This window comes from Cavia porcellus, unplaced genomic scaffold (genome assembly GCF_034190915.1).
Source record: "Cavia porcellus strain 051 isolate PalLab524CR breed Dunkin Hartley unplaced genomic scaffold, mCavPor4.1 scaffold_32, whole genome shotgun sequence".
NCBI lineage: Eukaryota > Metazoa > Chordata > Mammalia > Rodentia > Caviidae > Cavia > Cavia porcellus.
This window is the reverse complement of record NW_026947515.1, coordinates 7,021,666-7,035,077: the sequence shown is the minus strand read 5'-3', so window position 1 is coordinate 7,035,077 and position 13,412 is coordinate 7,021,666. Positions and strand designations below refer to the sequence as shown.

The 13,412-nt window shown below is 38.9% G+C and overlaps 1 protein-coding gene across 7 annotated transcripts in view; it reads right to left on the bottom strand.

The window, feature by feature from the left end:
• LOC134474449 (zinc finger protein 709-like) overlaps positions 1-13,412 on the bottom strand; it is a 49,970-nt gene that overhangs the window by 12,862 nt on the left and 23,696 nt on the right. For 5 of the 7 annotated variants that reach the window (XM_063242597.1, XM_063242596.1, XM_063242598.1 and 2 more), the window contains one exon: positions 2,068-8,386. The exons of 1 other annotated variant lie outside the window; for it this stretch is intronic. In XM_063242597.1, the coding sequence (XP_063098667.1) occupies positions 2,068-2,070 (3 nt within the window). In that variant the 5' untranslated portion in view covers positions 2,071-8,386. Of the gene's footprint in view, positions 1-2,067; positions 8,387-13,412 lie in introns of those variants that run through there. One more of the 7 variants, XM_063242602.1, reaches the window with a different exon arrangement.

Here is a 13,412-nt window from a genome sequence, read left to right as displayed (position 1 = left end):
GCACAGAGGTGGACAAATATCTCATGAATCACTTTGATGTACTAACAATGATATCTCTTCAAATCTCATTTAGGCCACTGAGTCCTTTGTTCTTAATATACTTAAGTAGCATTTTGATATTTTAATTTGGTTTCATAGAACAAAACATAAATCACGTCAAATATGATACATAAATAATAACTCAAATGTCCATGGAAAACTGCTGTATGTAAAAAATGTATAAAAAATGAAACCACGTATAAGTTTCAAATTATAGCTCAGTGCCACCAAGTGATTACTCTCCATTCAGATGTAACAAATATGTCTTGGGAGGCTAATGCAGGAGAACTTCCTTGAGTTTGGGGCTAGCCTAATTTCCAGAGGTGTCTCAACTATAGAAACCCTGACTGAGACACCCCACAGACAATGTGAAACTTGAAATGTGACTGCACACGACACCTTTGGTTTGCTTTAAAAATTATATCCATACAATATAGAAAAATTCCACAATATTCAACATTTTCTGAGGAACAATGTTGATATCATACAGAGTATACAGAAAACACTTTCAGAGCTGGGTATTTAGCTCAGCAGCATGAACACCTACCTAGCAAGCTTGAGATCATGAGTTCAATCCCTGTTACAAAAAAATTCAAATTTCACCTTCATGACACTGGGTCATAATTAGAGATAATCAAAATTAGATGTCAAGTGAAGAACACAGAATTCATGGGTTGACAAGGATGTGGAATACTGATTTTTACCAGAGCTGGTGTTTTTCACCTCAAGGAAGAAATCATAAACCAACTTTATCTTCATGCTTACCCTAAGAACTACCTGACTTTCAATACTCTCTGTTTCATGTCCTGCTATTGGCACAATGCGTCCTGCCAGTCACTTCCACATCCTTTCCATGCTCGTCTGATCCACCCTAAGCAGAAAACCCTTCATGACTAAACTATTGATATCTCCGCACAATTTTAATTTATGGTATCTCCTTTAACCACTTAGTAAAGTCCATTGCAGAGCCTTTCCATACTTCAACAATGTATATGATCAACCAAGCTATTAAATCACCTCTTAATTCAGAGATGACACCCATATTCCTTTCCATTCAGAAGGATATCACGTGTATATGTTCATGCAAATGACTACAGTTAGGCATTTTTCAATGAGAATTTAAAAGGAAGCCCTTTCTGGATTTTGTCCTTAGCAAACACACTTTCCCCAGCCCTTGATGACACATTTATATCTCCTTCATTTTTCTCAAAATTTAAACCTCTATGGCTGTTCTCCCAAACATCATCTATGAGCACATGTGTCACATAAAGTATGTTCAGAAATTCTTTGCATTGTTCTTTGTAATACACAGCAGTTCATCCGGTGTTTGGGAAGCCTTCCTCCACTGAGGAGCATCTCTACACATCTTTGAATTCTCAGAACCTTTGCCTCCACCTTTCATGAGCATGGAAATACGAGAACATAGTATAAATTTAGGCGACTACAAAATACATAAATGCATAAGTTTAACGAGAACAGTTGGGGCTATGAGGTCCTGCATCACAGACACTTAGAAACTTCTTGCTTTCAGATCTGTTACTGACAGGAATGAGAGCAGAAACCTAGCTTATTACAGCTGCACCCAGCTTGAAACCACATCGGAATCAGGGTCTCCTCATGCCCCTTCCTGGGCCCAGACTGTTGGAGGAGCAAGGGCAGCAGGCAATTTCAAAAATGGCATTGTGGCCTGATGGTATCACAGTAGCAACACCGTTCTAGGGACCCAGAACTGTCCTGGACCCAGCGAGAGGTAAAACGGACAGAGGATGACTTACTGCTATCACTATAGGATCCCAGGGTCTGAGGCTAAGCACCCAGGCTCTAGACAGCACAGCTACTTCTCACCACTTTTTTTTTTTTTTTTTGGTCTTTTTCCTTTTTATCAGTACCAGGGATCGAACTCATGACTGCATGCTTTCAAGGCAGGCGCTAATGCCGCTGAGCTAATCCCCCGGCCCCTTCTCACCACTTCTAACTGGTTTCAACCAGATTCCACCCCATTTCACTGCTCCCATCCCATAACATCACCATTGTGTAGTTTGGAGGTCTCCCAGGTTCTTTTTAAGCAGTTCACAGCGAATACAAGCAAAAAATAGTGGTCTAGCAAACATCTAGTGCTCCCTTTTTTGCGCTGGCCTTGCAATTGACGCCATGACACCGGAAGACACCGCCTACCTTGGCCCGCCTGATTGGACAGTTCTTACAGCCAGCCTCTTCATCACTGATTGGCTCCTGCTCTCCGGCCTGCCTTCCCCACAAAGAATAATTACAGAAAAAAAAACCCACCCTGTAACTGTGGATCCCCAATAAAAGATGGTGAAGTCTTCTGGAGCTGGCTGTCTTCTGGAATGTTGACCTCAGCTCTTCTGATAGGTATTTGCACTGAAAGTCTTTACCTCAGTCCTTGTTTTTTCTCCCAAACCCATTTTATTTGAAAGTTAAAAAGTAAAAAAGTGATCCAGGGATTTAGCTTAAGCGCCTGCGTGGCAAGCTAGAGGTCATGCATTCCATCCAAGATCTGGCTACCACAAACTGTGCTGCTATAAACGTGGGTGCACATATACCACTGTGGTATGATGATTTTTATTCTTTTGGGTAGATACGCAAAAGAAGAATAGCTGAGTTGAGTGGGACCTGTAGACCTAGTTTGTGTGGAATCTCCACACTGATTTCCACCGTGGTTGCTTTACCACCAACAATGGAGAAGGGTTCCTTTTTCCCCCACAACCCCTCCAGCATGCGTTATTGCTTGATTTCTTGACAGTGGGCATTTTTTCTGGGGCAAGGTGACATATCAGTGTTATTTAATTTTGAATTGTAAAATGACGAGTGATGCAGAACATTTTGTCACATATTTATTTGCTCTTTCTATTTCTTCATCTGAGTACTGTATATTTCATCTCAGATGCACATTTCTGGATTGGGTCTTTAAATCACTCAGACTCACTGAGTCCAGCAGAGTAACATTAAGGCCTGACCACCACTGTGAATCCCCCTACACAATTCCTGCCCTAAGTCAAGTGTGACTGGGTCTGACATGCCCTGAGGGCAGATCCTCATGTGCAGGTGCACGTCGGGGGGGATGCAAGCCTGGGCCACTGTCAGGTTCCCACCCAAGACCGGGCTGGCAGAGCAGAAGGGCAGCACCACGGTTTAATCCACAGTCTCCAGATTCTTCTTCTGTCTTCCTGGGTAGAAATATGGAACAGAGCTGTCTGTCTTACAGAAATATAAGATTATATGTGTTCACAAAGAAAAACCTGTGTTGTTCAGAGCCTCAGAGCCTCTGGCTTCCTGTCAGAAGCTGTGCTCTGCCTCAGCAGAGTGGCATATAGGACACCAGTCTAGAGGCGGTCACAAAGCTATGTGTTCCATAGATTTACAGCAGACTTTGGGACCCACAACAGATGCTGGCTCAGGCACAAAGTGTGTGTACAGAAAGGACTATAAAGACTCTCAGATGACAGAGAGTATCTTCGGCTCAGTGCTACACTGTACTTAACTTTGAGAATTTGCATGAAACTCTAGCCAGTATTATTGAACCTGTGATTATCCATGGAGATTTTAAAAATGTTTTCTAAGGAAAGTAGAAAAAGAAACAGTTATGTACAGCTATGTTTCAATGCAGTACACTGACAGCTCTGAACACAGCAGATAATGTCATGAGGCTGGGGATATGCACATCACCACCTCAATAACGCCAAATTTCTAGAAATGCTGGAGGTAAAATATGGAAATACTTTAACAACAAAAACAGTTGAAATAAAATATACTAAATATGCACGTAATATACCAAATGTAAACTAGGCCTGGTGGCTCTTGTGTGGAGCCCAGTACTTGAGACACTAAGGAAGGAGAATTGTTTGAGACCACTCTGGGTTATAATGTGATCTCAATGCCAGCCTGAACTTCATAGCAACATGCATCCTCAAATAGATAAATACATCAAATCCAATGAGCAAAATAGTGTACTAGTGATGGCCTTGTGACATTAGCATCACAATCATATTTATACTGACCTGTAGTCTACTGGAAAACCTAAGTCACAGCCGACTTCTCAATAAAATATTACACCATTTATCAAATGGAGTACACTAGTGATTATTTGTTGTTCATCATTGGTATTTGGTGGTGATGGAGCAGTGCTTGCTGCTGCTCTCCACAGAAAAATGACTATTGCTGCAGTAACAGGAATCTGCATGAATCACTGCAATATGTCCTTAACTCTTTGGGGAAGACACCCACTAAAGGAGGCACTGCACTAATGAGAATTACTAATTTTAGTCTTTTGTACACTTTAAAAACTGACTTCAGTAGTAGTTGAACTACTTAAATACATTTCCACCAACAAGATTAAATAGTTCCTTTTCTCCTGTAGTCTTCTGAATGTTCTTTAGATCTTATGGTGATTAGTTCTCTCTGTAATGAAATGATGTCCCCATTTGCATTTGTCTATTGTGCAAAAATGCTCAATAGTTCTTCAAGTATTTCTTGGCAATTTGTACATAGTCTGAAAAATGTGTGTTCCTTTCACGTTCCTATTGCTTTTACGTGTAAGCTGTCAAGGAGTAATAGGCAAAATTTCTCTCTTTCTACAGTTTATTTCTTCATCATTTTGGTTTGACTTTTTTGTGGCATCTATGCTTATGCACGAGGATTAAAATCTTACAAAGTCCTTTTTGCTTGTTTGTCACCCTATCTATTTTCTACACAAAAAAGCAGCAATAGTATTTAAAAACATGTTTTTTAATACCTCTACATTCAGAACCTGGAATGTCTGGTTCTTTCATGTTTCACTATGTTTTACTCCAATAGAGGCATATTTGAGACTGCTGCACAAATTACCAAAAAAAGTACACTTCCTGAATAAAGAAAAATCAAAATTTTCAGTAGTTATTCATTTACCCTATCGTACATTTATATTCTTGACCTCAACGTACTTGTTTCCTTAAACTTCAAATGCAGGCATAAAAACAACTGTTTCACACTCTGCTAAACCATCTAGCAATTGCCTCCCAAAGTCAGCTTCAAAGCAATTATCATCCCATCTCATTCTCTCCTGATGCTTGAACTAAAGAAATCATCTTTAGCCTAATCTTTGTAGGTAACTCCTTACCAATGCAATTATTTAAATGGAAAATGATCAAAAATTGCATACTTTTTATTAGTATTTATAAAATAACAAGTAATATAAAAGTGACAATTCTACTATATTCAATACAAGAATGAATGGGTTAAATTGACAAGTGCCCAAATGATGCTCAGGATGGTCACTGCAAAAACAAATGTGTTTCACAAGTGATTCTCCGAAATAACTGCTATATGGCCAACCGATAAAAGGACAACTACTGTTGTGCAATTGTGAGTATTAAAAAATGTTGATGCTGGGGAAGAAAGGGAGGAGATCTAAAGCACTGAGCTACATCTGCAGAACTTGAAGATATATTTTGAGACGAGGTCACTCTAATTGTGTAGGTTAGACTCAACTTCCTCTTCCACTAATTTAAGTGCACTGAGGTGCTAGGATTACAAGCATGCATCAACAGGACGAGCAAGATTTACTTTCATGGTAAAATGAGAAAGTGCATAGACTCAGGATATATTCTTATAGATTCAGTATTCTATTATTAGCTGTAATACAAACTCCAAATATTCCCATTGATGGTAATCAGAAATATGCTGCAGGGAATCTGGCCACATGCTGTAGTACATACAGACTGACAATGTACTTCACAGTGTCTTTTACTTTGTGAAGTATATCAGGTTCTTCAGGCACAATATAGATATAGTTTTAGTGGTGATTACATAAGAGGTAAGTAATTTATTTTCCCAAGGATAATTGAGACTTGGGCAAGATATCTTCACTGGATTAAGGGTATTTAATGCAATGTTCACTTGTGTTTTCATAACACCACAGTTTTTAACAACATAATTCCTAAGCAGATTTTGTATTCAACAACACAGCATTAAACATATTACAAATTACATGAATGTTAAAATGGAAGTGAAAACCACAGGCCACAGGAAACCAGCTGGGACTCATGGCCCAGTGTATGTGTTTAAAGATAATCAGTACACACCACAAACATCATGCACTGGTCCTGATAAATAAAGTGATATGCCATTGTATAAATTCACAATTCAGCAAAACAGAACATAATCTGAATCTTAATTTAGCAAATTTACTTTTTACTGTGTTGACAGCTCAAAATTTAGGTTTCCCTTCATGCCATTACTTCAGTATTTTAGGAAAAAACAGTAATAATTACAAAATATATAATGCATTCACAGCATCAAGGAATAAAATAAAGGCATTTGCATGATAGATCTAATAACAACATTTCCCCCCAAACAACTCCATATTTAAGAAAAATTGATTTCAAAGTATGGTTACTCATAAATCATGCCAAATTTTATAATTTCTGGAGATTATATATATATATATATATATATATATATATATATATTGTGATGTGCTATTGGAGACAAGTTATGATTCTGTCACTATGGCACAATCAGAAATTCACAGTAGTATGGTTTACATTTGGTACATGTGGGGAAACCTTACTAGCAAATAAAGATGTAATATCAACATAACAAGTAAAATTCTGATGGTTAGAAAAACAAAGGTTTACTTAAATGACAAATATTGGCTCCACCGAGAAACAAAATCAGGCAACATAATTTACATGGTATGATATCCAGTGATGTAAGGAAATCAGCAGATGTCTTGTCACAACTTGGAAAACATAACATTCATTAATGTACAAGTTATGTGAAATGAACATAACTTTGTCAAAAACACATACTCCAACCTCTACAAATGTATATCTTAATGCCAAATATTGCATCAACTTCAGAAACATCATTTATGGAAGAGAAAATGAAGCATGTGCATCAAAAGATTAAAACAATGCCATGTTAAAATTACAGTTCACAAAAAAATAAGAGACTAGACTAATATCACTCTGAACAGTGAATAATACTATTGCTCAATTTTATACCATAATGCTACAGAATTAGCTTTGGGTTTCTTAGTGTCATTTCTTCTTCAGAGTATCTGTTCATTACATTATGCATTATATTATTTGTTCAAATAAATAGGTGAGAAATTCTTCCAATGTGTGAATCTCTATGTGTATATCTATCCTTTCTGTGTTATGGGGGAAAACAGATCAAAATAAGACAACAAAACAAATTCCTACAAAATCATGATATGAACGAGACATATAAGACCACAATATTAGGTGATATAAAGTACTTACTATGCTTTCTCTTGTTATTTTCAATAGAATTGTCCACATCACCAGGGACTATACAATTAAGCATAACATTATATAGCTATTTTTATAAAAACACAATTTGAAGACGTTGTAGGATGTGAAAGCAGTTAATAATCAAACCTGATGTAGAACCCGTGGTTTAAATCAGTGTGCAGAGGAGGAGCTGCGCGGATCCGGAGCACCTGCAGAGGCCCCTTCCTTTGTCTGGAGGAGGAGGGATCTCGGGTTCCTGGGGCACCTCGGCCTGTGCCCAGCCGCGCCTAGCCAATGGTGTGCAGGGGAGGAGTTGCGCGGATCCGGAGCGCCTGCGGAGGTCCCTTCATTTGTCTGGAGGAGGAGGGATCCCGGGTTCCTGGGGCACCTCGGCCTGTGCCCAGCCGCGCCTAGCCGTCGGTGTGCAGAGGAGGAGCTGTGCGGATCCGGAGCGCCTGCGGAGGCCCCTTCCTTTGTCTGGAGGAGTAGGGATCTCGGGTTCCTGGGGCACCTTGGCCTGTGCCCAGCCGCGCCTAGCCAACGGTGTGCAGGGGAGGAGCTGCGCGGATCCGGAGCACCTGCAGAAGCCCCTTCCTTTGTCTGGGGGAGGGGGGATCCCAGGTTCCTGAGGCACCTCGGCCTGTGCCCGGCCGCGCCTAGCCGTCGGTGTCCAGAGGGGGAGCTGTGCGGATCCGGAGTGCCTGCAGAGGCCCCTTCCTTTGTCTGGAGGAGGAGAGATCCCAAGTTCCTGAGGCACCTCAGCCTGTGCCCAGCCGCGCATAGCCATCTGTGTGCAGAGGAGGAGCTGGGTGGATCCGGAGTGCCCACAGGAGGCGCTTCCTTTGTCTGGAGGACTGTGGACGTCTCTGCGGGCAGGGAGGGATCATGGGCTCCTGAGGCACGGCGGTCTGTGGTGAGTACCCTGGCCCGACTGGGATCCAGGAGCTGTGGATCTACCGGGGGGCAGGTGGGCGCGCAGTGTCCCTGGGGCCCAGCTTGTCTGGAACCGCGGGGTTCTGAACGGGCAGAGGAGGGCCATTGGTTCTACAGGCCCAATGGCCTGGGGCAGAGTGGTGCCAGAGTCTCAGTAGCTGCAAACATAGAAGGGGATTTTCAACAGATCCTGAGGAGGCTTTCAAATAACACTTGAAACACAGAAATATAGGAAAATGACAAAACGAAAGACCAAATTACAACCTCAAACCTCCAGCCCATCTCAGGAAACCCTAGGAGAAATGTATTTAGAAGAAAATATATTCCATCCTCCTCATATATCAGACACAATAGCTACTGAAGTTGACAAGCAACTCCAGGAAGCTTTAAAGAAATTCAAACGCGAAATAATATCCCAGATAAAAGAAGAAATGATAAAAGAAATGAAAGAGAGTCTAAATATATCTAAAGAAAACACAGATAAAAAATTGGAGGAACTAAACAAAAAGATAGAATCCCTGGATGAGCAATATAAGAAACAAACAGAATACATAATGCAGATGCACAGAGATATACAGGAAATAAAAAACTCCACTGAAAGTTGTAAAAACCGCCTTAATGAAAGTGAAGATAGCATTTCAGACCTTGAAGACAGGATTGCAGCTAGTGAACAGGAAAGGAAAGATCTTTTAAAAATAACAAGGAATCAGGAAACAACAATTCAACAACTGCAAGATGATGCAAAGAAGAATAACATAAGAATGATAGGGATTAATGAAAAAGAAGAAGACAACATAAAGGATATCAAGAGGATATTTAGAGAAGCAATAGCTGAAAACTTCCCAAGCATGAGATCAGAAACTGACATCAGGATCAGTGAAGCATATAGAACTCCAAATAGTCATAACCAAAATAAAACTACACCCAGACATATAATAATCACCATCCCAGAAATCCAACACAAGAATAGATTATTAAAAGCTGTCAGAGAGAAAAGACAGATCACTTATAAAGGAAAACCTATCAGAATCACAGCAGACTTCTCAGCACAAACGATAAAGTCAAGAAGAGCATGGAGTGAAGTATTCCAGATCCTAAAGCAAAACGATTCCCAACCGAGACTGATATATCCTGCAAAACTATCATTCAAAATAGATGGTGCAATACGATACTTCCATGACAAAGAACAGCTGAAGAACTTCCTGAACACCAAACCAACCCTGCAAAAAATATTGAAAGACAGTTTAGATACACAAAGGAAAAAACCACTAAGCAAAGCAAATAATTAAACAGAACAGAAAGATAAAGATGCAACAGCAGAGAGATAAGAATCCTACAATTAACCAACATTTAACAGTAATTACCATTAATGTAAATGGTCTCAATGCACCAATCAAAAGAAACAGACTAGCAGAATGGATCAAGAAACAAAATCCAACCATATGCTGTTTACAGGAAACCCATCTAACCCAGAAGGATACTCACAGACTGAAAGTCAAAGGATGGAAAACAATTCTTCATGCATCAGGAATCCAAAAAAAGGCAGGAGTAGCCATTCTGTTTGCAGACAACGTGAACTTTAAACCAACAATGACCATAAAGGATAAAGAAGGTCACTACATACTCGTAAGGGGAAAACTCCAAGAGGAAGAGATAACTATCTTAAATATATACGCAACAAACTCCAGAGCGCCCAGTTATATAAAACAATTATTAACAGAAATGAAAACTCAAATTATCAGTAACACAATTGTAACAGGAGACCTTAATACGCCATTCACACCAAGGGACAGATCGACCAGACAGAAAATGAGTAAAGAAATAACAGAACTGAATCATACCTGTGAACAAATGGGTTTGATAGACATATACAGAATGTTCCACCCAACAACATCAGAATACACATTCTTCTCAGCAGTACATGGATCATTTTCGAAAATAGACCATATATTAGCTCATAGAACATATTTAAACAAGTGGAAAAGAGCTGAAATCATCCCTTGCATGTTATCGGATCACAGCGACCTGAAATTAGAAATTAACGATAAAAGATACTGCAAAAATCCCACAAACACATGGAAACTGAATAACACACTCTTGAGTAATCAGTGGGTCACAGAAGAAATTAAAGAAGAAATCAAACAATACCTAAAAGAAAATGAAAATGCAGATACAACTTACCGGAATCTGTGGGATGCAATGAAAGCCGTCCTGAGAGGAAAATTTATTGCACTGAGTTCCCACATCAGGAAAACAGAACAAATACAAATAAATAACTTGATGCTACACCTCAAACAGCTAGAAAAAGAAGAGCAAGTCAAGCCCAAAGCCAAAAGAAGAGAAGAAATTATAAAAATCAGAGGAGAAATCAATGCAATAGAGACTAAGAAAACAATCCAAAAGATCAACAAATCAAAGAGTTGGTTCTTTGAAAGAATAAATAAAATCGATAAGCCCCTAGCCAACCTTATTAAAAAAAGGGAAGAAAAAGCTCAAAGTCATGCAATAAGAAATGAAAAAGGAGAAGTCACTACAGACCCAATAGAAATACAGAAGATCATCAACACCTATTTCGAAAACCTCTACTCTCAAAAGTTTGATAACACAGAAGAAATAGACAGTTTCTTAGAAGCATATGAAGTGCCAAAGCTAGATCAAGAGGATATAAAATTGTTGAATAACCCAATCTCGGTTACTGAAATTGAAAATGTAATTAAGTCCTTACCCACCAAGAAGAGCCCAGGCCCAGATGGATTCACTGCAGAATTCTATAAGAAATACAAAGAAGACCTAATGCCGACACTCCTCAAACTATTCAATGAAATTGAAAGGGAAGCAATCCTTCCTAAGTCATTCCTGGAAGCAAATATCACTCTAGTACCAAGACCTGAGAAAGACCCAACTAAAAAAGAGAACTATAGACCGATCTCACTAATGAACACAGATGCAAAAATCCTCAATAAAATATTGGCAAATAGGATCCAGCAAATCATCAAGAAGATTATACACCATGACCAGGTGGGATTCATCCCAGGAATGCAAGGATGGTTCAACATACGCAAATCAATAAATGTAATCCACCATATCAATAAAGCCAAAAATAAGAATCACATGATCATTTCTATAGATGCAGAAAAAGCCTTCGATAAGGTCCAACATTTATTCATGATAAAAACTCTACAGAAAATTGGAATAGATGGTCTTTACCTCAATATAATACAGGCCATTTATGACAAACCAACAGCCAGCATCATACTAAATGGCCAAAAATTGAAAGCCTTTACTTTAAAATCAGGCACAAGACAAGGATGTCCTTTATCACCACTCCTATTTAATATAGTACTGGAAGTACTAGCCAGAGCAATTAGGCAAGAAAGAGAAATAAAAGGGGTAAAGATAGGAAAAGAAGAAGTTAAGTTGTCATTGTTTGCAGATGACATGATACTCTACATAGAAGACACCCTAAGCTCCATTGAAAGACTCTTAGATACAATAAATAAATTCAGTAATGTGGCTGGATACAAAATCAATACTCAGAAATCAATAGCATTCCTATACACGAACAACAAAACCACAGAGAGAGAAATAAGGGAAACTGAACTATTCACATTAGCAAGCAAAAAAATGAAATATTTAGGAATTACTCTTACGAAAGAAGTGAAAGACTTATACAGTGAAAACTATATTACACTGAAAAAGGAAATTGAAGATGATCTCAGAAAATGGAAAGACATCCCTTGCTCATGGATAGGAAGAACAAACATTGTGAAGATGGCCATTCTCCGAAAACTCTTATACAGATTCAATGCAATCCCAATAGAAATACCATCAACATACCTTATGGATCTAGAGAAATCACTCCTAAATTTCATCTGGAACCAGAAGAGACCTAGAATCGCAAAAGCAATTCTAAGCAGCAAAGACAAAGCAGGAGGCATCACAATCCCTGACTTGAAATTATACTACAAAGCAACAGTAGTAAAATCAACATGGTATTGGAATCAAAACAGAGCTGAAGATCAATGGAATAGATTAGAAGATACAACCACAACTACAAACACACTCAACCACCTTATCTTTGATAAAGGAGCCAAGCAGGTTCACTGGAAGAACAACAGTCTCTTTAATAAATGGTGCTGGAAAAACTGGCTCTCCATTTGCTGAAAACTAAAGCTAGACCCATGTCTATCACCATGTACTAAATTAAAATCTAAATGGGTCAAAGATCTGAATATTAAAACAAAAACGCTAAATCTATTGGAAGACAAATTGGGTAGAAACCTTGGAGACATAGGCGTGGGTAGAGAATTCATGAATAGGACTCAAACTGCACGGGAAATACTTCCCAGAATCAATAACTGGGACCACTTCTTATTAAAAAGTTCCTGCATGTCAAAAGAAATCTCCAGCATAGTGAAAAGAAAACCCACAAACTGGGAAAAGATTTTAGTGAACTCTCTCTCAGACAAGGGACTCTTGTCTAAAACATATAAAGAATTAAAAAAACTCAGACCTCCAAAATTCAAAGATCCAATCCAAAAATGGGCATCTGAGATGAATACGCAATTCTCAGATGAAGAAATGCAAATGGCAAATAAATACATGAAAAAATGCTCATCATCATTGGTCATTAGAGAAATGCAAATTAAAACCACACTGAGATACCATCTCACTCCTGAAAGAATGGCCAGGATCAAGAAAACCAACAACAACAAATGCTGGAGAGGCTGTGGGGAAAAAGGAACTCTCCTGCACTGTTGGTGGGAGTGTAGACTGGTACAGCCTTTGGGGAGGTCTGTCTGGAGGTTTCTCAAAAAGTTGGGATTGGAAATCCCATTTATTCCAGCTATTCCACTTCTAGGCATATTCCCAGAAGAACTGAAAGCATCATACCACAGGGATATATGTGCACCTATGTTTATAGCAACACAATTTGTAATCGCCAGATCTTGGAAACAACCCAAGTGTCCATCAACTGAGGAATGGATAAAAAAGTTGTGGTATTTCTATACAATGGAGTATTATTCAGCTATAAAGAAGGATTGCATTGAGATATTTATCAATAAATGGGAGCAGCTTGAGACCATACTCATAAGTGAAATAAATCAATCTCGCATGTATGAATACCGAATAGTTTCCCTAATGTAAGTAATGATTCAAATATATAAAAATATGTGATAATCA